General features: G+C 39.7%; 1 protein-coding gene across 4 annotated transcripts in view; it reads left to right on the top strand.

The window, feature by feature from the left end:
- Dock11 (dedicator of cytokinesis 11) overlaps positions 1 to 25343 on the top strand; it is a 132317-nt gene that overhangs the window by 45294 nt on the left and 61680 nt on the right. For 3 of the 4 annotated variants that reach the window (XM_048336315.1, XM_048336313.1, XM_048336316.1), the window contains 9 exons: positions 234 to 326; positions 3756 to 3879; positions 9607 to 9728; positions 10177 to 10263; positions 11957 to 12046; positions 19059 to 19177; positions 21352 to 21421; positions 21502 to 21627; positions 23006 to 23077. In XM_048336315.1, coding sequence (XP_048192272.1) covers positions 234 to 326; positions 3756 to 3879; positions 9607 to 9728; positions 10177 to 10263; positions 11957 to 12046; positions 19059 to 19177; positions 21352 to 21421; positions 21502 to 21627; positions 23006 to 23077 — 903 coding nt within the window. The remainder of the gene's footprint in view (positions 1 to 233; positions 327 to 3755; positions 3880 to 9606; positions 9729 to 10176; positions 10264 to 11956; positions 12047 to 19058; positions 19178 to 21351; positions 21422 to 21501; positions 21628 to 23005; positions 23078 to 25343) is intronic. The other variant, XM_048336314.1, reaches the window with a different exon arrangement.

Genomic DNA, 25343 nt, shown 5'->3' with positions numbered 1-25343 from the left:
TCCCTTCCAAGTGTTAAAGAAGTTTTTAGCTCCTTATCATCAACTGCATTGCTTTGATGGCCAGAAGTTCACAAGCATTATACCGCCAAGTTAAGCTCTATAAAAAATGGTGTGTGGAGTGCTGGATAAATGATTCAGAACTTACAGGCCAGAGTGAAGGGAGTGGGGGGCAGAGCTAAGAGGACTCCACATTTGGAGTGGTGACTGTGTTTCCTTTTTTTTTTTTTTTGCAGTGCATTTATGGAAAACCTCAAGGGCCTGTTTTTACCACCAAGGCATATGCTGTTGTCTCACATCACAACCAAAATCCAGAGTTCTACGATGAGGTAAAAACCCTATCATCCAATATTTATAAAATATAGTGGTTGCTGTTCTTTTTTTCTTCAAATTATTTCCATTGTTTTATCTGCACTTGAAATTCCTGAATGTCTTGTTTCATGAAAGAAGAAAAATGTCACATTTAAAGGGCCACTACGTGCTTTGTGCCCTTTGATGACAATGAAAGATTTACCCACAAATGTAAAGGCCTCTCTGAGTTGCAATAACAAGATAGGAAACAAACCTCAGAGTAGCTCACTTGGCTGTGACATCTATGTGACACTGAGAAAGGCATTTCCTCTTGTTGTTGATTCTCCATTTCTATGGCTTAAAATTAGAAAGAAGATCTGTTTTCCATGCCCTTCTGGCTCTTTCCCTTTGAGGTTTCATGCAGTAGACTGAGACAGCCTGCTTGAAAGGGGAATTTTTTGAAAGCCACAGCTGCATACCTGTGCCATAGAATGCCCCTGGCTGCCCATCTCATCTCGGTGGGAAGCAGGTAAAAGGGAGTAGGTGGTCTCCTATCTTGGTCTCTGTGCTCCTTCCTGAGTCTTTTGGACCCTGTCTCTGTCTCTCTTCATGTCTTATTGCTTCTTTATCCTGTGTCTCTATACTTCCCAATGTGTCTCCATTCCAGCCATTTCTACACTAAATGTATTTGTTTATATAAATCTGTAACTTGCTTTTGATTTGTACATGTTTCCATGGAACCTGAATGGGCATTCCAGGCAGTATGCTCTGTGGTTTCTGCATCTCAGTCCTTATGTTCCCAGCTTGGTCTGACATCATCCTCCCGGCTGTCCTGATTTCCCCAGGTTCACCTGGGAAGTCCTCATACCCCAGCCATAAGCATAAACTCATTCCTTTCTCAATCCAATACTCCACATTTCTTGGGGGATGGGGAGGGAGGTAGTGGTGCTTTGTATTTTTGCTACTCAGAGAAGGTGTATGTCCATATTTACATGCAGCCGAGCATTAGATACCCAGATGGTCTGGATGCTGTGAACAGACATACTCCAGTGAAATATACCTAACAGATCTTTGTCACAACACCAAAACAATGCTTCATCTGAGAGATAATTGGACCAGATGTTCATTGCCAACTGGTTTGATTTGTTTTAATGTGTACATCTCTATAACCAGTGCTACTCAGGGCAGAAACTAGATCATTATTTTCTGGATGCCTGAAATGAACAGAGCTTTTTTAAAAAATCGCTTGCTATGTATTAACCAAGAAAGAAAAGGAGGGGGCTGGGGATATAGCCTAGTGGCAAGAGTGCCTGCCTCGGATACACGAGGCCCTAGGTTCGATTCCCCAGCACCACATATACAGAAAACGGCCAGAAGCGGCGCTGTGGCTCAAGTGGCAGAGTGCTAGCCTTGAGCGGGAAGAAGCCAGGGACAGTGCTCAGGCCCTGAGTCCAAGGCCCAGGACTGGCAAAAAAAAAAAAAAAAAAAGAAAAGGAGAAACTTGAGTATCTATGGATAAGTGCATATCCACAGAGCTGTGGCTCAAATGGTAGAGCATTATCTTTGAGCAAAAGAGCTCAGGGACAGCGTCTAGGCTCTGAGTTCAAGCCCCAGAACTGGCACAAAAAAAACACCCACCCAACCCAAAACAGATAAGTATGTGTCTATTAAGAATTAATTTGTAATTTGTCTCTTACATGTTTTCAGGAATATTTCAAACTGTTTCTGATTAGAAAATAACTTGAGATACGTTATTCAAAGCATTAATTATAAATACCAGGGTCATAGATGACCATTTTTCTCTTTTTGTGTGTGTGTGTCTCTGTGTGTGCTGATTCTGGGGATTGAATTTAGGGTCTAGGTGTGATCCCAACCTTTGGGTTTTTTTTTTTTTTTGGTTTTTTTGTTGTTGTTGTTCAAGGCCAACATTGTACCACTCGATCCACGAATCCATTTCCAGCTTTTGGAGAGTTAACTAGAGATGAGTCTCATGGATTTTCTTGCCCAGGCTGGCTTCAAACCATAATCCTCTTACCTCAGCTTCCTGAGACTCTAGAGTGACCAGCACCCAGATTCATTTTTATCTTTTGATGCAAGAATAAAGTTGTATTTTCTACCAGAGGAATGTGTTTAAACTGCAATTTATATATACCACGCATAAAGGCTTTTTGGAAGTTTATTTGTAAGATCTTACTTTTTCATACAAAAGAAGGAAAACAGTTTAGGAAATGTAACTATTCAAACTCAGTACACATGTAAATTGATCGTATTCATGTAATTTAGGGTTGTTTTTGTGGTACTAGGGTTTGAAATAAGAGCCTTGCACTGACTAGGCAGGTGCTTTACCACTTGTGCCACTCTGTCAGCCCTGGATAATCTTCATTGATCCAATCTGGGTTACATTATATCCCTGAGATGTGAGAATGTGATTTAGAAAAATCCTGCTGCCAATTTGTCATAGCTAAAATATGGAACCAACCCAGATGCCCCTCAGTAGATGAATGGATCAGGAAAATGTGGTACATATACACAATGGAATTCTATGCCTCTATCAGAAAGAATGACATTATCCCATTTGTAAGGAAATGGAGGAACTTGAAAAAAAATATACTTAGTGAAGTGACCCAGACCCAAAGAAACATGGACTCTATGGTCTCCCTCATAGGGAATAATTAGCACAGGTTTAGGCTAGTCACAGCAGAGGATCACAAGAGCCCAATAGCTGTACCCTTATGAACACATAAAATGATGCTAAGTGAAATGAACTCCATTTTATGGAAACGACTGTTGTAATTACTTTCAACATGCCATGTGAAACCGTAGCTTCTTTTCTTGATGATCCTCTTTGTTTCCCCTTCCTGTGGTTGTACTCGCACTATCACTGTATCTTATCTGAGTACACTGGATACTGTATATACTGGTATTAGAGCTAGGAAAGCGAAAGGGAATATCAAAATTGAGAGACAAAGGATAAAAAGACAAATGACTCCAAAAGCAATACTTGCAAAACCATTTGGTGAAAACCAACTGAACAACTCATGGTGGGGAGAGGGAAAGAGGGAGGGGAGAGGGTGGAGTGAGGGAAGAGGTAACAAATAGCACAAGAAATGTACCCATGGCCTTATGTATGAAACTGTAGCCCCTCTGTACATCACTTTGACAATAAATAAGTCATTATTACTAAAAAAGAAAAAAGAGAAAAATCCTGCTGCAAACTTGAAGTCAGAGCATTCATTACATACAGTCTCCGGTAAAAGTACTAAATGAACCCTCATAATTTAGCAGAATATTGTTGTCAAATTGAAACTGACCAGGAAAGCATTTGGAATCTCCTTATTTGGCCACTTGGCCTGCTATTTCGGAGGTATTTGGGAACAGTATGATAAAACTGAACTACATGTCTGACAATCCAGCTTGATAAAACCAAGGAAAACAAAATGTCATGTGTACCTTTTCTGCCATTTCAGATTAAAATTGAGCTTCCCATTGACCTGCATCCTAAACATCACCTGCTTTTCACTTTTTATCATGTAAGTTGTGAAATTACCACAAAGGGAGCAAGCAAAAAACAGGACACAATTGAAACTCCAGGTATGTTTACTGTTTGTTTTGTGGTGTTGAGGAACAAGCCCAGAGCCACTCTTTTTAGGTGTGTGTGTGTGACACACACGTGTGCACATGCACGTAAGCATGTATACATGCGTGCTTTTGTGCATGCTGGTACTAGGGCTCCATCTTAGGGTCTGGGTCTCTTAGTTGTTTTCTCAACTGGCTGGCACTGAACCCACTTGAGCCATGCCCCCACTTCAGGATTTGGGGGGATTAATTGGAGATGTCTTATGGACTTTCCTGCCTGAGCTGACTTCAAACCCAGATCCTCAGACCTTAGCTTTCAAAGTAGTTAGAATTACAGGTGTGAGCCACCAGCATTCAGCTCCATTTGTTCCTTAAATGTCTCTTTCTATAACTATTTGAAATGAAGTTCCCTTGCATATTGTCATCAAGCTGTAGACCATTTTTCTTCTTGAATAAAAAGTAAAAGTGCATTGGTAAATCAATTACAGAGGCACATACCTGTAGTTCTAGCTATTTGGGAGGCTGAGCAGGAAGATTGTTTGAGCCTGTAAGTTTGAGACCAGCTTGGGCAACATAGCAAGACCCATCTGAAATATTCATGGGCAAAAGATGAGTTATATATTGACTTTATTATCTTTATAACCAATATTATTGTCCAAATAAATGCTTGCCAGTATGCTAAAACTACTATAAGCAACATAAAATAATATTGCTGTTCTCAGAGAGAAACTCACATTATGATCCTGTATTGTTATCTCTTTTATGTAAAATTGCCCAGCAACCAGAATTTTCAGTTCTGCTTATTGAGGAAGAGGGAAGTGAGCCCAGAGCCAAGGACATCTGGGAGCCAGAGGGAGGTTGGGGGTTGCCTATTTCTAATAAGAAGAGAACAAATTTAATGAAGTTGAATAAGCTTTAGTAGCAACATACCAGTCCTGGTTCCATTTTAGCAAAGCTTTAGATAACCAGTGGGGAATAGCCTTGGGAGAACAAGGAAGGCCTGTGAATGTAGCCCATGTCATAGACTTTATGAATTGTTAGAATGCCCTAGGATGCAGTTCAGGCCAGCCTGGGTCATTCATTCATTTATTCACTCATTTCAAAAAATATTTCTACATATTTTTGTATACGATATGGTAGTAGCCATTATGGAGAATACAGTAAAGAATGCAATCCAGATCTTCAGTGAATAGATCTACTAGGAGAAATGAGTACTATGTATTATGTACCCTATTCTAATATAAGATAGTGATGATGACTGAGAAAACCATGCTATGTGAACTTAGAGTTATTGAGCTGGTCTAGGGACAAGTGGCTGACAATCAAGAAAGGCTTCTGGGAAGAGATGGTATTTGAGTGAAGTCTTAAAGAGTATGGTGGAGCTTGATAAAGCAATGATGACAGACAGGTGGGGGACTCTGGGATGAAGGAAGAGCTTGTAACGGGTTAGAGTATTGAAAGGCATGGACAGAGAACAGTAATTTTCATCAAAACTGGAGCATGAGATGCTGAGAAGGAAATCACAGAATGTCAAGGTGAGGTGGAGGCACCGTATGGTAGAAAGCACGGAATGGGAGGTGATGGCATTGATTTTGTTTTGGTTTGTTTTTTGCCAGTCCGGGGCATTGGACTCAGGGCCTGAGCACTGTCCCTGGCTTCTTTTTGCTCAAGGCTAGCACTCTGCCACTTGAGTCACAGCGCCACTTCTGGCCATTTTCTGTATATGTGGTGCTGGGGAATCGAACCCAGGGCTTCAAGTATACAAGGCAAGCGCTCTTGCCACTAGGCCATATCCCCAGCCCAATGGCCTTGATTTTATTCTGTCACTAATATGGAACTATTGAAGAATTACGAAGATTTGTAAGAGCTATTTCGAGAAAAGGAATCAGGCAACAAGATAAAAGGCAGGGTAAGTTGATCAGGAAGAATGGAAGAGCAATTCGGGAGCTATTTCAAAGGTCTAGTAAAGGAAAACAATCACACTACAGCATTATCAGGGGACAGAAGAAAAAGGATACATTCCCTCAGTGTCTGTGGCTTCCTCATTCATTCAAGTGTGCGTTGAAAATATTTTTGTAAGTATATCTATAGTGAATATGTGCAGCTGATTATCCCCTGAACAATACAGTGAAACTTTTACATGACATTTGCAACATATTAGGTATTACAAGTAATCAAGTGGTGATTTGAAGTAGGCAGGAAAATGTGTATTAATTGCATGCAAATATGGTGCCATTTACATAAGGCATCCATAGATTTTGGTGTTGATGAAGGGGTCTTAGAACCAGTCAGTCTTCTCGGGATTCCAAGGCATAGCTGTTGGACTTGATGGACAACTCACTACTAGATACATGGTTCAAAGTAAACACTAAGGGGTCAAAACTGGGTGATTAAAAAAGATATTCCCTTCCTTCCTTCCTTCCTTCCTTCCTTCCTTCCTTCCTTCCTTCCTTCCTTCCTTCCTTCCTTCCTTCCTTCCTTCCTTCCTTCCTTGCTTTCCCTCCCTCCCTCCCTCCTTCTCTGTCTCTGTCTCTGTCTCTGTTTCTGTCTCTCTCTCACTCTCTCTTTCTTTCTTTGCCAGTCTTGGGGCTTGAAATCAGGGCCTGGGCACTGTCCCTGAGTCTCTTTGTGTTCAAGGCTAGTACTATACCACTTGAGCCACAGCACCACCTTCTAGCTTTTTCTGAGTACTTTTTTGCAGATAGGAGTCTCATGCATGTTCCTGTCTGGGCTGGCTTTGAACCTTGATCATCAGATCTCAGCCTCCTCAGTAGCTAGGATTGCAGGTGCGAGTCACTGATGCCTGGCTAGAAGATAGTGTTAGTAGCAGAATTATTAGCATGTTAGGTTGGATACTGACACTGAGTTTGAGTTGCTAAGGAGACCTACAAGTAATGGTCAACAGACAATAGTGCTAAATAGGAGCAAGTTACCATTGTGGATAGTGTTGTCTTATTCTGTATCCTCATAGAAACTTCAGTTTGTGAGGGCAGAGACCTAGACAATTGAGAAGAAAGCAGGCAAAGCAATGACAAACCATGATAGTAGGTACTTCCTGAATGACAAATTCTGGCTTCCTTATGCAAATGTTAGACGTGGGCAAGGTGATCAGGGAAGCATAAGATGGTTAGTCTTCATTCCACTTATCAGTTTTAACTCCTCATCCTTTAAGTGGCTTCCTACCTTTGAGCCAGATGGCATGCTTAATACTGTACCTTCATGGCTTCCAAGTGCTCTATATGCATTGTGACTAAGGTACACACTTGGCCATGATCTGAACATTTACAGTACGAAAATGCTGCCTAAGAGATAGCTAATGAACATGCATTTGCTGGGGCTAGGGAAGTGACTGCTAAGGGCAATTATACATCTTTGGGGGATGATAAAAATGTTTTGCAATTTCATGGTGTTAAAGGAGACCTAATTGGAGATATACTGAAAACTATTCAAAAGTATCCTTTGGGAGAAATTATATCTGAAATCTATCTCAATCAAAATTTGTATAAAAAAAACCTCATTATCTAAGAATAAGAAATATATTTTCCTAGTCTCTGGGCTAGAAATATTTCCTTATTTGTCGATTTTTCAACTTAACTGCCTTGATAGACTCATCTCTAGTGGCTCTTCCGTTCATTGTTGTTTTCCTCTGGGTTTTTTTGTTGTTCATATTGTTGTGCTGATACTGGGGTTCAAACTCAAGACTGATACTCTACCACTTGAGCTCACAGTTCTGCTTCTGGCTTTTTGATGGTTAATTGGACTTAATCTCACAGACTTTACTGCCAGGGCTGGCTTTGAACTGTGAGCCTCAGATCTCAGTCTTCTGAGTAGCTAGGGCCACTGGCACTCATTATTTTTTGTTTGTTTTGTTGTTATTTTAACTGTATTTTTTTTTTTTTTTGCCAGTCCAGGGCCTTGGACTCAGGGCCTGAGCACTGTCCCTGGCTTCTTTTTGCTCAAGGCTAGCACTCTGCCACTTGAGCCACAGCGCCACTTCTGGCCATTTTCTGTATATGTGGTGCTGGGGAATCGAACCCAGGGCCTCAGGTATACAAGGCAAGCACTGTTGCCACTAGGCCATATCCCCAGCCCTTAACTGTATTTTTTTGTCTTTTCTTTTTTGGTACTGGGGATCAAACCCAGGACGTTGCACTTGCTAGGCAAGTGCTTTGCCACTGAGCTATATCCCAGCCCCTTGTTGTTTGTTTTTTAAAGAAAAGAAAGGTCTGAGTAAACTAATTTCTGAGGTCACACGGGTACAGAGCTCTTTAGGCATGTTGGAGAGTCTGAGAAAGCCATTTACTTTACTCAGAGAAAGCAATGTTTTGGCCGTCTTTTATGAATTACAGCATTTGCCAAATTAAACACATAAATGAAAACATTCTGACCAGATTTGTGTTGATTTCTGGGTTCACAATATAAACATGCACAAACACATGCACACACACGCACGTGTATAGGCATTCATACAAATAATTTTAAAGAATCAGAAAGCAATTGCTTTGCAAAGTGCTCTCCAGCCAACACCCTCTCTCATTTGCCAAAACTCAGTCCAGAGCAAGCATTTTTACAGTTGAGTTATAAACACTTGAAACCTAGAGTAATCTCTATAATGGAAATACTGACACTGCTCAGTAACACAGATGGCTCTGGCTTTTTTAGCTACAACATGATTTTTCTAGTTGAAAGCCAAGATGCTCCTTTGGGGGTAGGAGTGTTAAGAAACGTAGAGATTGGGGCAAATCTCTAGTGGAGTCAAGTCATAAACACTGTGGCCTAGCTTAATACTCTGACTCCACCTCCTCTTCCTCCTATAATCAAGGAAATCTGCCCATCTAAATGATTTATGCCTACTGCCTTGTATAAATATAGAATATAACCTTGACTTATGACCTTAATTTTTCATAGTCCTGTCCCCTAGAGTTGCCATAGAAATTTGGGGACATGTGATTGCTCAGCTGTAAGATTGTGTAACTTTTAGTAGAAGGATCGATTTTTTAAAAAACTGAACCTTATAAAATAAGTCTACCAAAAATGATCCCCTAGCTGGACAGCAGTGGCTCATGCCTATAATCCAAGCTACTCAGGAGACTGAGATCTGAGGATCACAGTTCAAAGCCTGCCCTTGGCTGGATGCTGGTGGCTCACACCTGTAACCCTAGCTACTTAGGAGGCTGAGATGTAAGGATCATGATTCAAAGCCAGCCCAGGCAGGAAAGTCCCTGAGACTCTTATTGAATTAACCAGCAAAAAAAGCAAGGTGTGGAGCTTTGACTCAAGTGGTAGAGCACTAGCCTTGATTAAAAAAGCTCATGGATAGTGCCCAGGCCCCTGAGTTCAAGCCCCAGGGCGTGCACAAGCACAAGCACACACACACACACACACATACACATGCACACACACACACACATGCACACACACACACACAAAGTGATTGATGCACATTTTAAGTTTTAACCTGTTTTTATATATTATCTCACTTTGTTCCTGCAATTCTTTTAGACAGAAAGACTGATGTTGCTCTCACTTTCATTGGCAAGGAAACAGAGTAAATAAACTTGCCTAGTGGTTGGGCTAGGACTAGGAAACCATCCAAACCTATTGTTCTTTCCCCATATATAGTTGCCCAACACCTGGGCTCCCACATACAGATCCCTGGAAACTACTTCCCAGCAGTCAGACATTGGTGTAGCTAATTGCATTTGCAATTTCATTTCTTATGGTTGATTATTGTCTTGGCAGTGGGGTTTGCCTGGGTGCCTTTGCTGAAGGATGGTAGAATCGTCACATTTGAACAACAGCTGCCAGTTTCGGCCAATCTTCCCCCAGGCTACTTGAATCTGAATGATGCAGAATCAAGAAGGGTAGGAAAATAAATCTCTGCGTGTGTTGAAGTGATCATAAGTTAATGTTTAAAAAGTAGAATTCTACTGGTGTAGTTGATAGCTGAGGACAATGTTACGCAAAAGGGATCTGAAGGGCTGGTACTCACCTACAATAAAGTCAGTTATAGAAAGTGTGTTTAGAGTTCACAGCAGCTTGATAAAATAGTTTTACATCTGCTGATTCTAGTAACTTAAAACTGGGGCTTGAGCTTTGTGCATCATTTAAAAAATCCATTTATTTAAGTAATTCTTATAATTTATGACAGTGAAAAGTATTGGAAATCTAAAATGACTTAGGACATATTTCTTCTAGTGTATAGCTCTAATATATTCATTTCTGAAAAATATTAAAATGCAAAAGGGTACTGTATATTGCCAACTATCCATTGCTATGCTATAAAGTGTCATGTGTATTTTCTATTCACAGCAGTCAAATGTGGATATTAAGTGGGTAGATGGTGGAAAACCTTTGTTGAAGATTAAAAGCCATTTAGAGTCTACTATTTATACTGAAGTAAGTTGCTTAATCTGAATTGTGTCAGTTTGAATACTCAAATATGTTTTTTTAATTTAATGACTGTATTTGTCCCACGTTCCCATTTCTATTCATGTATTCTCCTCCCACAGTGCACCCCCCATTCAAACTGTGTTTTAGTTTTCTGATATTCATTTTTGTTAAACCTGTCAGTTAATTGTGCAAAGAGTTCACTTCTTGGAGTTTCACTCTCAAGTATATTGCTTCATTCAAATAGGCTATATTTGATTCCGACAACCTTAGGGAAATTGTAGCCTGCATGATTTTCTCACTAGTAATAACTCCATTGTAGCATATATTTTACATTATTCTCAAATGACTTATTTGCTCATTAACTTATTTTGTGGCTGACAAAATGCTAAAAGGCTCGTGAAAGCTATCTTCCATTGTTTTCCTCTTATAATCTCATCTTGTTTTACATTTTTATTAGCATGTATTGTTATACAAGGGAGTTTCATTGTGTTTTTGTATTTATATTTTTATTTATATTGATGTTGATGGAAAAATAAGATGTTTTTTCCACTGCTCATAGTTCCATACATGCATACAGTGTCCCTTAATCAAGCTCACTCCCTCTATTGCCCCTCCCCCTTCTAAAACAATTTTAACACGTTTTCTTTTCTGTTTGTGAACACATTTTCTTTTTCTATTTTTATATATACATGTGAGGGACTTGATCACATTTACTCTCATTCACCCTCTTCATTCACCTTCCGCCTCCCACTGTATCTATTCCCAACAGAGCCCATTATACATACTTGTCATTCATTTTCTTTAATGTGTATTAATTGCACAGAGCGCTTTCACTGTGCTATTTCATAATGCATATATCATACTTTAGTCATATTAACTCCCTCTGTTGTTCTCTCTTTTTATGCCCCTTTACATCTCTACTATTTGACAGCTTTTAGCGAGTTTCCTTATGCTATCTTCATACATACAAACCATGTATTTTGATATTATTATTCACCCTCCATCAATCACTTACCTCTCCCTTCCCCCACACCCCTCTACTCTCACAGTTATAATCATGTTCACTTTCTTCTATCTGTGTATGTGTGTATTTATCTCTTTTAGTACTAGATTCCACATATTAGAGAAATATCATCGCCATTTTATAGGTAAAGAAATTGAGGTCTATTCAGGTTATGAGACTTTCCCAAGGTCACACAATAATAATTCAAGGAGCTAGGCCACGATTCCCCATTTCATTCTAGCACCTCCTGATGTAATCCATGCTGTTCAGAAAAGCCATAGCCGGACTCACCACAGAAATCTGTGATCACATTGGGCATTGAATGCTTGAAACTATTGTTTGGGTAACTTCCTGCTGCTATCTTTTCTTAACCCAGAATTTCAGAAATTTCTTTCTGCTTATTTCATTAAAATGGAGAGGCAACCCAACTTCATAGAACACACCAGACGGAAAAGGGATTCAGTAAATGCTTAGGGGTTGGGGATATGTGTGTGTTTAGGTACATGCCAGATTCACCTGGCTTTACTGTTTGAGACATGGACACATAGATTGGTTGCTGGAGCTAGAGTCCAGGCTTCAGACTGCCAGGATAGTTAGATGGGCAAGATGGGGGCGGTGCAAAGGGAGTAGAAAGCCTGTGTTTGAGGATAATGAATCTCATCTCATTTCATATGGCTCTTTCCATCTGTGTTCCAGGATCTGCATGTGCACAGATTCTTCCATCGTTGCCAGCTGATTCAGTCAGGCTCCGAAGAAGCTCCATGTGAGCTCATTAAATGTATAAAGGTAAATGAACAGCAGTTTTCTGTGAAAGGTTGGTTTTTCATGTCTTTCTGCTACCTCATTTTGATGTGGAAAAAAGAATCAGGCAAGTCCTTGGAAATACTTTGGGCTGTGTATCCTCAGGAGAGCACTTTCTATTATCTACTTTTCCATCAAGTGGCTGCTTTCAAGCAGAGAGTGGAGTTGCTACATTAGGAGGAAACCATTATAGCCAGAATTCCACACGATGCTTTCAGGAAAAAAAATCTCATAGAAATGTGGATTTCAGTTGTCTAAATTGATTTTTCAGATCTTTGCTTTTTCTGCCAACTGCTCACTTAAGGTGAAGGGAGCTATGGGGGAGGTCCAGGAAGAACACAGACACTTTTTGCTTGAAATAAGATGTGAAATACTCCGTGTCCATGAGCAAAGGACTATGGAAAAATCTACTAAAGAGACAAAGGAACAGGGGAGAGCCTTAAAGAATGCCATGCATGATCAGATATGTAGAGAACCTAAGGCTTCTTCTATTGCTCTGTTAGTAGGTAGGCCATGGGAAAACTGAGAAATTTTTATTTCATTTTTTATATATCTTTATCATTATTTTATTTTTGTTTGTTTGTTTTTTGCCACTCCTGGGGACTGGACTCAGGGCCTGAGCACTGTCCTTGGCTTCTTTTTGCTCAAAGCTAGCACTATACCACTTGAGCCACAGCACCACTTCCAGCTTTACTGTTTATGTGGTACTGAGGAATCGAACCCAGGGCTTCATGCATAGGAGGCAAGCACTCTACCACTAAGCCACATTCCCAGCCCCCCATTGTTTTAGTTTTATTTTAAACAAGGCCTCTATATATTGGACATATGCTATTACTTAGTGATTTTTTTTTTGGTGTGATGGTCCTGGGGCTCGAACTCAGGGCCAGGGCACTGTTCCTGAACTGTTTTGCTCAAGGATAGTGCTTTGTGACTTGAGCCACAATGCCACTTCCAGCTTTTTTGGTAGCTAATTGGAGATAAGAGTTTCATGGACTCAGCTGGCTTTGACCTGCGATCCTCAGGTCTCAGCCTCTCTAGTAATTAGGATTACAGGTGTAAGCCACCAGTTCCTGGCCTTAGCGTGTTTTCCAAGAAACAAACATGTTCATTTCTTTCATAGAGATAAATAAAATGAAATTAAAAGTTTGGTTTTCAAGATCATAAATTGACTTTGTATCCCAGATATGTTAGTAGCTCTGTGATTGATCTTGGCCAAGTTACTTACCTTCTCCTTTATTTCTTCATTGAATTGAGATTCATTTAGTCTCACATTAAGATTAACAGAACTATCCATCTTGTAGGTACTTGTGAGGCTTGAATGGGAGAATGTTTGTTATGGTAATCATTTGTGGCACACCTATTTATGGAGTGCTTTCTTTGAGCTAGGCATTGAGAATTTTATTAGACATTGAAAAAAAAAAGCTGCAATATCCCTATGGTCAAGGTGCTTAATTTCTCATTGAAGACAGACAATAAACATAGAAATGAATGAGTACCTATGTCATACCAGATAGTATTAAGTACTATACAGAAAAACAGTGAAGTAGAATAAAATAAAAAGGAATTCCTGTTTAAAGAGGTCAGAGATGTCTCTCTAAAAGTGACATCAGAGAAAAGGCCTAGCAGAAACAAGGTGAGCCTCTTGCCTTTCTGAGGATGAGCTGGGAAGAACAAGCACAAAGGCCTTGAAGAAGCCTGGCCAGGTATGTTCAAGGAGCAGCAAGAATTCCAGTTTGGCTTGTGTGCAAAGTGCTAAGGCATGACCTTGGAAGATCAGTCAGGGTGCTATCAGGCAAAGCTTCTGAAGCTTAGATAAGAAGTTAGTATTTACTGAAAGTACAATAGGAAATCTTAGGGCTTTGGCCAGTAGAATGACGTGTGTGTGTGTGTGTGTGTGTGTGTGTGTGTGTGTGTGTGTGTGTGTGTACTGGGCTTGAACTCAGAGTAGGGACACTGTCCCTTTGCTTTTTCACTCAAGGCTGGTGCTCTTGAACCACACTTCCACATCTAAATAACATTTGATGTTAATTTTTAAACTATCATCCTGCCTATCATATATCTATATATCAATCTCTCTCTCACGCACACACACACACACACCACACACACACACACAGTTGAAGAGGAGAAGAAAGGAGACAGTCACTCAATGGTGGCTATTGGCCTTAATTTTCATTAAGAAATTATCTAACTTTCCAATCTTGTCCTTCTGTACTTGTAGGAGAGCTCCTCATGCTTTGTGTGGTAAAGCCATTGTTTTTTCTTCCAGTGGGGAAACATTGTAAAAGTTTTCAGAGTGCATCGGAAACTGTGTATACTAGTATTAGAATTAGGAAATTGAAAGGGAATACCCAAATCGAGAGACACAGGGTAAAAAAGACAAACAATTACAAAAGCAATACTTGCAAAACTGTTTAGTGTAAATCTACTGAACAACTCAAGGGGGAAAGGGAAAGGGGGAGGGGGAGGGGGGAATGAGGGAGGAGGTAACAAACAGTACAAGAAATGTATCCAATGCCTAACATATGAAACTGTAACTGCTCTGTATATCAGTTTGACAATAAAAATTTTTAAAAAAGTAGAAAATTTAGAATCCAGAATAGATGATGCAGAGGATGCAAATCTCCAGAATTAAAGATAGTTTAGATTTTATGGAGAAAGAACAAAAAATAATTCATAATCAAAAAAGCAGATGATCACAATATCTCAATAGCAATGTACATATGATCACAGAAGATGATGCTAAGTGAAATGAACGACAAGATTTGGAAAAAAAGAAGTTTACAGAGTGATATGGAACAGGACTAGCATTTTTTTATGCCTGTCCTGGAGCTGGAACTTAGGGCTTAGGTGCTTGTCCTGAGCTTTTTAACTGAAAGCTATTACTTGAGCCACAGCTCCATTTATGACTTTTTGGTAGTTAATTGGAGATCAGAGTCTCATGGACTTTCCAGCCTAGCAGCCTTTAAATCATGATCCTCAGATCACAGATTCCTGAGATGCTAGGAGTCCAGGCATGAGTCCCCAGTCCCTGTCAGGATTAGTGTTCTTGAAATGAAGAAAGCAAGCAAGCAAGCAAGAAAGGGTGTGGAATTTTTTATATTTATATTACCTATGCCTGCCCTCTAGTGGCAGTGAGTGAAATGCCACGTAACTTCAGAAAGCCAAGTTCCTTTATAAAATGTTAGTGCTCAAAAGGGTTCTAGAGGTTTCTCATTACAGATAAAGAAACTGAAGCCCAAGTGTGGGTTACTTACCTTTAGAGTCATTCAACTGATGTTAGAAAAGCTAAGCCAAGCCTGTGGCATATCTCTTGACTCAGTCCTGGGAACTTTCTATCAACCATTGCTATCTGTTCTCCCTATAAGGGACATTGTTATATCCATTCATTTACCATCTACTTGTAGAGCTGTTATTATGTATTTATTACTTTCCTATTTACTGTGAGACTTCAGAGAAGAATAATTAGAGTAATTGTCCATAGAGCCATTATAAGCTAAATGAAGAAACAGAGCATACATAAGTTAATTGATAGTATGTAAAAATACAAATAGTCTCAAACCATATGTGATTCAGTGTCAAATGTGTCCAAGTATAGAAGTTCCAGTGCACTACGAACTAGCATAGGCTGGAGGGCTTCCATCTTCATCTTACCCTTTGTTTTCTTGCTTGCTTACTCAGCCATTCATCATTCATTTATTTATTGAGAACCTACTACAGGCCAAATGTTGTTCTGAGTGCTGGGAGAATGATGCAAAACATCTCAAACAACACAGCTGCTATTGATGGGGTGGAGATAAATAGATTATAAAGCAGTAAGTAACTTCAGATAGAGATGAGTGCTGGGATCTCACAGGACTTAGAGTATATTCCAGACAGAATTGGCATGGAAAACCTGTCTAAGACACTGTTTTGTTTTGTTTTTGTCTGTCCTGGGGCTTGGACTCAGGGCCTGAGCACTGTCCCTGGCTTCTTTTTGCTCAAGGCTGGCACTCTACCACTTGAGCCACAGCGCCACTTCTGCCTTTTTCTGTATATGCGATGCTGAGGAATCAACTGAGGGCTTCATGCTTGCTAGGCAAGCACTCTACCATTAAGCCACATTCCTAGCTCTGACAGTTTTTTTTAAATTGTTGTTGGTCACAGGACTTGAACTCAGACCCTGAGTGCAAAAAGCTCAGTTTTCTTGCTTAAAGCTAGAGCTCTACAACTTTGAGCCACAACTCCACTTCTGGTTTTCTAGAGGTTAAACAAAGATTAGGGACTTTTTTTGCCCAGGCAGGCTTCAAACTGTGATCCTCACAACCTCCTAAGTAGCTAGGATTACAGGCGTGAGCCACCAGTGCCAAACTGACACTGCCATTTTGAGTTGAAAAGAAACTGGACAAGAAGACAGCTGTAGGTGATGATAGAATGTAGTGGTAGGTGTAAATATCTTTCACTGGTGTGTTTGCAGGACAGAGGAATAGGCAGCATAGCTGGAGCATAGCACATAGTGGAGGGGTGTTTGATGCCAAGAGCTGAGTTTACAGAGCAAGGTTGAGTACACCCGTAGGTAAGGAAAGCTGATGACAGTTCTTTATGGTGTTGGTTTTGTTTTGAACAAGGGAAAGATGGCATTATCCAATTTGCATTTCAGAAAGAACATTCTGACTGCTGTGTTGAGAATAAATTAAATAGAAGCAACACTGGTAGCAGCGAGATCCTTCCGGCATGGAATGACTGTTTCTGTTTTTCTCCATGCCATTATCCTACCTATTCCTTGATTTGCCTATTCTCTGGAGCCTTAGCTAATATTCTCTCTCACTGGAACTCAGTTATTCATCCTTTATGTATTTTGTAGATGCCACTACCATACCATTTACTGTTTACACTGCAGAGATTTACTTTTGAGATGTGCGTGTGTGTATACACATGCGTGTGCCTGCCAGAGTTGTAGCTTGATCTCAGGGCTTTGAGCTCTCACTGGACTTTCTTGCTCACCAGCTAGTGCTCTACCACTTAAGCCACACCTCCATCTCTAGCTTTTCTAGTAGTCAATTGGAGACTTTCCTGTCTGTGCTGCCTCTGAACCACCATCCTCATATTTCAGCCTCCTGACTAACTAGGATTATAGGTAATATAGTTACTTAACTTAGCATCATGTCTTCTTTTTGATCTGTCTGAATATTGGAAGTATGTTCAATGTGCCATTATTGAATGGGGAAATAGTTTTGATGGAGTAGAAGTTTGAACTTGTCTTGGAAGGATAGCTATGATTTGCTAAAATCTGAATAAAGGCACATAGGTAACAAAGTGTCGGGTAGATTCAAAGAACAGTGCAGAAACTGAAAATATAGTCTGGACGGGATATCACTTGAAATTACTAATTCCCTAAGCCGGGCTTTCTCGACTCTGACACTGTTGACATTTAAGGATAAGCCTTTATTGTGGAGTCTCCTATATTTTGTAAGATACCTCTGTGCACTAGAGCTCAATAGCACCATCCCCCAATTGTGATAACCAAAAATAAAAAATAAAATAAAATCTCAAGACACTGCCAAATCCCCTGGGGGAAAACAGTGGCTTCTGGTTGAGAACCACTGCCCTAGGTAATTGAGAAGTATCAAAAATAAAATCTTGAGCCAGTACCAGTGTCTCACACCTGTAATCCTAACTACTCAGGAGATTGCCATCTGAAACAGTTTATAGCCAGCCAGGGAAGGAAAGTCTGTCCTTATGTCCAATTAAACATACACAAAAAGCCAGGAGTGAAGCTGGGATAATACCTCAAGTTCAAGCCCCAGGACTGGCACTACAATAAAATAAAATAAAATCTTGAGTGCTAGGGATGTAGCACTGCAAAAAAAAAAAAAAAAGGAAAATCTTGGTAGGAGGTACTCTAACCAGCATTGGAGGAAGGTGGAAGATTAATTTGTCAATAAGAGATGCATTGGGAGGAAAGAGAAACTGTATTGACACCTAGTAGAAAATCATTTAGTATTTTGGTTATGGGTAGAGCTTCCTGAAAAGGGGTAAAGGCAGCTAGGATGGACAAGAGGGGTGCTTAGGAAGAAAAATCTTGAAGGAGCGACCATGTGTTGCCTATGCATCTGATGAGAGAGAACCCATTCAGAGATGTAGGAGGTCACTGTTGGGATGAGAGCCTTGCAAAGGGGTAGGGAGAATAAGGATGGAAGGTGGAAACAAAAGTCAAGGACACTGTGAAAGAGCAACGATGAGTTCTTGAAGTCCAAAGTCTTGGCTCATCCACTTCCATGCTTCCCACACACCACAGATGGCATTTGTAATAGAAAGTGCTCCATGAGGATTGATTTGGGGAGGGGAAGATGGGATGTTGGCTGGCTGAATGATCAGGTGAGTGAATATGGACCGAGGTAAAGAGCAGAAAGAAGTTTAACAAATGTTCCTACTTGTAGCACTGCTATATATATATGCACACATTTCTTCATTGTAATGTGTGTAACACATATATTATTAGAGACACTGTCAGCACTTTGAAGAAGTGTAGTACGAGGATGTTAAAATACAAAATGATCTCAGTTTCAGAGATTCTGCTGGTGTGGAGCCAATTATATATACAAGTGTACTTCATTGAAGTTTGCCTGATTCAATGGGAGCCTACGTTCCACTGGAAAACAGAGAATGTGGGGGACAAGTGGGTACATTTCCAAGTACATCTTCTCCCCCCAGCTCCCTATACACCATTGAGTATTGGCCCAAGTCCAGTGACTTTAAAAATACCTGTATATCCCAATTGTATGTGTTATCTTCAGTTAAGCATTTAATATTAAATCAACTCCCAAAATCTCAATGGAAATTAGGAGCATGGATTGAAGAATTAACAAAAAGATCTCCGGTCCCGGAAAATTTGCATTCAAAAGAGCTGATAGTCTACTCAATATATTTTTCATTACTTGATTTTTTTTGTTGTTTCACATTTGCAAATTATATCATATTTCTGTTTGTTCTCATAACTAATAATGACTTATTTTAGTGTTTGCATGCCATGGAGATCCAAGTCATGATACAGTTTCTACCTGTAATTCTTATGCAACTCTTCCGAGTTCTCACAAATATGATCCATGAAGGTGATGTTCCTATCAACTGCACCAAGTGAGTTTCAGTGTTAAAATACAAAAAGAAGCTACTTACTGGAGATCTTTCTCTTTTTTTTTCACCTACGGAAGCCTTCATTGCTATCAACTTCCTCTTAGAACTGCTTTGCCTTTATTTTCTTTTTCATTCTATTGGTTTAGGTATGTTGTATTTTCATTATTATTTGTCTGAAGATATTTTCTAATTGCTCTTTGATTTCTTTGTTTTGGCTGCTTGCTCAAGAGTATGTTGTTTAATTTACACATATTTTTGAATTTTCCAGTTCCTCCTGTTACCAGTTTTGAATTTTGTGCCAGCATTGTTGAAAACAGTTCTTGATATGATTTGAGTCTTCTTCAGTTTATTAACACTTATTTGTGGCCTAATGTGTGGTATATCCTGGAGATTATTCCTTATAAACATGAGAAGAATATATTCTGTTGCTGTCAGACAGAAGTTCTCTATAGGACTATTAGGTCCATTTGGACTAAGTATAGTTCAAGTCTAATATTGCCTTATTAATTTTCTATGGGACGTTAAAGTTTCCTATTATTATTTTATTGCTATTTACTTCTCCATTCATGTCCAATTATAGTGACATTGCATATTCTAGAACAAGAACACATAAAGTTTCAATTGAACTTTCTCCAGTGATGTAAGTGTTCGGTGTTTTGTGTTGTCCCATATATTAGCTACTATTCACATGTTGGCTATCACACACTTGAAGTATGGCTAGCTCAGCTAAGGACTTTTCTTTTTGTTGGTCCTGGGGCTTGAACTTGGGGCCTGGGTGCTGTCCCCAAACACTTTGCTCAGGACTAGTGCTCTGCCACTTTGAGTCACAGCTCCATTTCTGGTTTTGAGTGGCTAATTAGAGAGAAGAGTCTCACAGACATTTCTGCCCAGGCTAGCTTTGAGCCATGATCCTCAGATCTCAGCCTCTCAGCCTTCTGAGTAGCTAAGATTACAGGCGTGAGCCACCAATACCTGGCTTTAAATTTTCAATTGTGTCTTATTTTAGTTCGAGTCAATTTAAATATCCACATGTGGCTAGTGTTTCTCATTTTGCACAGAATGTGGCGCTAGGCCATCAATTTTGACTTGAAAGTATAAAGGCTTTATTCCCCCTCCCTTTTTGGTGAGGATTCTGGAGCTTGAAACTAGGGCCTGGACACTGTCCCTGAGGGTGTGTGTGTGTGTGTGTGTGTGTGTGTGTGTGTGTGTGTGTCTCAAGGCTAGCACTCTACCACTTTGAGCCACAGCTCCATTTCCGATTTTTCGGTGGTTAATTAAAGCTAAGAGTCTCACGAGTTCTCCTTCCCCAGGCTGGCTTAGAACCATGGTCCTCATATCTCAGCCTCTTGAGTAGCTAACAGGTGTGAGCCACCAGCACCAAGCTGGCATATTGTTTCTATACAAAAACTAACCAAGATATAGAGTAGAAGGCAAAATGTACTTGATTTTTGATATTAAAATGGGAAGACTTTAAGAAAATTGTGAGCTCAGTGTAGGCTACCTCTAGCCTGGGCTTGTCACAGCCTCTTCCCCTGGGCCACCGGCTGCCCATGCTTGCACACTGTTTATCTCTGCTGCTGGGGACCACCCAGTTGGAAATTTAAAAAGCGTTGCTCTAATCCCAAAATGTGGGTCCCAGCCCAGAAGCACCAGTATCACCTAGGAGTAAAATTAGTGAAAATACTCACCATTAACTTCACCTCACACCTACAAATTAGAAACTCAGGGAGTGGAGCCACGCAATCTGGTAAGAAGCCTTCTACGTGATTCTCATGCTTATGGGTATTTGAGAAACATCATTCATCTTTTAACTTTAAATCTTTGTATGAAGTTATATTCACTTCTGATTTTCCTACATGTCACTTTTTCTTTCTTGTCTCTCCTTAGCCCCTTTCCTCATTGGTTGGCATGCTTTCCATTTCATCTTTCTATTTTTTTCCTTTTATTCTCACTAGAAGGAATTTCAATAGTTACCTTGAACCAGGACATACATTTTATAAGACCCGAGCATGTTTGATGCTAAAAGCATTGTTAGACTTGAACCATTGGTTATGTAATTTTCTCACTTCTAAGGAGTGCTAGGCATGTCAAAGGTTAGTCATAATGATGTTATTTAAAGTCAAACTCATGTAATGAATTGTAGCATGACCTACTGACTTCGTTGATTGCCATTTCAGGGTCATCTTACATATTGTTTCAAAATGCCATGAAGAAGGCTTGGATAATTATTTAAGATCCTTCATAAAGGTTTGTGAAATAGGCTTTCTTGCTGGGTGGTATGTTTTATGGGACAGTTGTGTCTTACAATTCATCTTCTTGGTTTGCAGTATAGCTTCCGACCCGAGAAGCCAAATGATCCTAAGTCCCAGCTAATACATGAAACCCTGGCCACTATGATGATAGCTATATTGAAACAGTCTGCAGATTTCTTACCAATAAATAAACTGCTAAAGGTAAGAACAGAAGAAAAAAATCAGGAAGAAAGGCAGCCATGTGCACACCCAAGTAGGACCCTCCCTTTGCAATTCTCATTTTTCACAAGAACCTTCTTCATCCTCCCTATCCATCCCTCAATCAAATGAAATAGACCAATTTTGGGTTAGACAAAGCTCGGTTAGACTCTTGTATGAGTTAACAGTATAGTTCTGTGATTTGGGGCAAGTTTGTTTGTGTTTTTTTTTAAGCATCTCTGGACCTCCAGTTTCCTATGTCTAAATTATCAATATTTTTTTTAGTCCAAAAAGTGATGGAAACTTACTGAAAAAGTAGGGGATCAGAACTGAAAGAATTGAACATCTGATTTACATGTTTATATTCTAAAATTATATTACCAACTTACTTATGCAATTTTGTTGCAACACAAGTATAATCAATGCTTTATTCTAATTTCTCATTGATCATAGATCAATGTCTATGCACCATTAACAAATGAGATTTACCAAGCCTAAATAAAGGCATTTAAACTTACTGATCATAAAAATGAAATAAATTAATAATATTTTTCTTGGTTTCTTTCGTGTGGGTGTAATCTTAGGGTATAAACTGAGGGCCTAGTGGTATTGCTTGGCTCTTTCACTTATGGGTAGCACTCTACCACTTAAACCATGCTTCCATTTCTGGTTAATTGGAGGTAAGTCTCACAGACTTTCTATCAGGGCTGCCTTTGAACCTTGGTTCTCATATCTCAGCCTCCTGAGTAGCTATAATTGGAAGGGTGATCCACTAGTACCCAGCCAAATTATTAATATTTGATGCATCGTTTCTGGCAGGTAGTAGGCACTCAGTAAATGGTAACTCTGGTTATCACCATTTTGATTAATTACTGGTAGAATTTTGGGCATCTTGGAATTCATCTGCTTCAAGATTCTCTCTCTCTTTCAAGTTACATTATATGGGCAAATACATAGCTCACTTAGGTTATGTTAGTGTTGTATAAAAACCAGAGTTGTCTCAACTGAATGCAGGCAGTAATAATATTCATTGCAGAGAATTTTAAAAGGGTAACAAGATTAATAGTTTTCTTTTAATCACCAGACATGGCTCTTCAAAACAACGTCAGTACTAGGAGCCAGTGGTTCACACCTGTAAAGTAATGGCAGCTATTCAGTAGCCTGAGGATTGAGATTTAGTGTGCACACATGAACTCAGGGTCTGGGCACTGTTTCTTAGCAAAAAGAAGCCAGGAACAGTGCTCAGGCGCTGAGTCCAAGCCCCAGCACTGGCAAAAGTAAAGTCAGAGAGAATATCCATAGTAACTCATCAAACTTTGTTTAAACTTCAAAAATTTGGGCAACTGTTAAGGTTTTGTTTTTATTTTGTTTCGTTTTTTAGTATTCATGGTTTTTCTTTGAACTAATTGCAAAGTCAATGGCCACATACTTATTTGAAGAGAATAAAATCAAGGTAAGTAGGCTCAATTAATAATTTTAAATTCTTTTTATACTATAAAATTTGTTTTAAAGTTACAGATTGGAAATTCTTTTTTTTTTAGCACTCACTTTTTTTTCATTTTTTATTGTCAAAGTAATGTACACAGGGGTTACAGTTCCATAAGTAAGGCAATGAGTACATTTCTTATCAAACTTTTTACCTCCTCCTTCATTTTTCTCCCACCTCCCTCCCTCCCAGGTTCCTTCCTCCCCTCCCTGAGATGTACAGCTGGTTTACAGCATACTGTCTTGAAAATATTGCTGTTGTATTGGCTCTCCTTTAACCCTTCAACTCTCCACTTTGGTGTTCCCCTTCCCTAGTTCCGATAAACATACATACAACAGATTGGAAATTCTTTATTTGAAATGCTTGGGAACAGAAGCATTCCAGGTCTTTTCTGATTTTTAAGTATTTATATATACATAGTAAGATATTTTGGGATTAGAACTCAAGTCTTAGCCTGAAATTTGTTTCCTATATAATTTACCCACAAACTCTTTTTTTGTTTTGTTTTGTTTTGCTTTTTGCCAGTCCTGGGGCTTGAACTCAGAGGCTGAGCACTGTCCCTGGCTTCTTTTTGCTCAAGGCTAGCACTCCACCACTTGAGCCACAGCGCCACTTTCGGCTTTTTCTATATATGTGGTGCTGAGGAATCAAACCCAGGGCTTCATGTATTCAAGGCAAGCACTTTACCACTTAGGCCATATTCTCAGCTCCCCACAAACTCTTTAGGATATTTTCATGCAACAAGTTATATTTGTATCTTGCTTGTTGTTGTTTTCTTAAGTGTTCTTTATAGTGGCACTAGGTTGAAACTAAATGTTCATGCTTGTTAGACTGCCTGTTTTTCTGTTTTGCAGTGCTTTGTGGGGTTGGGAGCACTTTACCACTGTAACCACAACTCCATTTCTGGCTTTTTGGAGATAAGAATCTCATGGACTTACCTACCCAGGCTGGCTTCAAATCATGATCATCAAATCCCAGTCTTCTGAGTAGCTAGGATTACAGGCATGAGCCGCTGGTGGCCAGCTTAGTGGTTATTTTTATGAATGGGCCTCACTTTCTATCCAGGCTCATATGAGAGCCACAATGTACTTTTAGATTTCCTGTAGTTGTTAAGATCACAGGTACATGCCACTGACTCCAGATTTCTGCTTAGAAAGGAAGTCTCTTGGACTAGCCTGGAATTGTTATCCTCCTATTCTTAACTTCCCAAGTAGTTACCCAGATTCCACTGCACCTTTGTTTTGACTTCTATCCTGCTACATGAGGGCAGTGGAATTTTCCATTTGTGGTGTTGTGTTGATGCTCCAGTAGTTTCAGAATTTGAAGCATTTTAGATTTCAAAATTTTCAATTAAGAATGCTCAACCTATACCAAGGAATGTTCATAGTTCTAGGAATCATAAGTCTCGTGGAGTAAAAAATATTCACCTCAATTTTTATTAAAAAATTAACTTCTGAGGCTGGGAATATGGCCTAGTGGTAGAGTGCTTGCCTCGTATACATGAAGCGCTGGGTTCGATTCCTTGGCACCACATATAAGGAAAAAGCCAGAAGTGGCGCTGTGGCTCAAGTGGTAGAGTACGAGCCTTGAGCAAAAAGAAGCCAGGGGCAGTGCTCAGGCTTTGAGTTCAAGCTCCACAACTAGCAACAAAAGAAAACAACAAAAAAAATAAACTTCCGAGCAAGGCACTGGTGGCTCATGCCTGGAATCCTGGCTACTCAGTAGGCTGAGATCTAAAGACTGAGTTTCAAAGCCAGCCTGTGCCAGAAAGTCTCTGAGACTCTGATCTCCAATAAACTGCAGAGCTTCTGCAGGGCAAAGGACATAGCTTGCAAGATAAACAGAAAGCCCACAGATTGGGAGAAAATCTTTACCGGCCATTCAACGGAAAAAGGCCTCATATTTAAAATATATGCAGAACTAAAAAAAATTACCTTCCTCCAAAACAAAACCGCAAAGAACCAATAGCCCCCTCATCAAGTGGGCTAAAGACTTAAAAAGAGGCTTCTCTGATGAGGAAATGAGAATGGCCAAGAGACATATGAAAAAGTGCTCTACATCACTGGCCATAAAAGAAATGCAAATCAAAACAACATTGAGATTCCATCTCACCCCAGTAAGAATGTCCTATATCAAGAAAACTAACAATAACAATTGTTGGAGGGGATGTGGCCAAAAGGGAACCCTACTTCATTGTCGGTGGGAATGTAAACTGGCTCAGCCACTCTGGCAA

This window comes from Perognathus longimembris, chromosome 28, assembly GCF_023159225.1.
Source record: "Perognathus longimembris pacificus isolate PPM17 chromosome 28, ASM2315922v1, whole genome shotgun sequence".
NCBI lineage: Eukaryota > Metazoa > Chordata > Mammalia > Rodentia > Heteromyidae > Perognathus > Perognathus longimembris.
The sequence above is the reverse complement of the archived record's forward strand: the minus strand, read 5'-3'. Positions and strand labels throughout refer to the sequence as shown.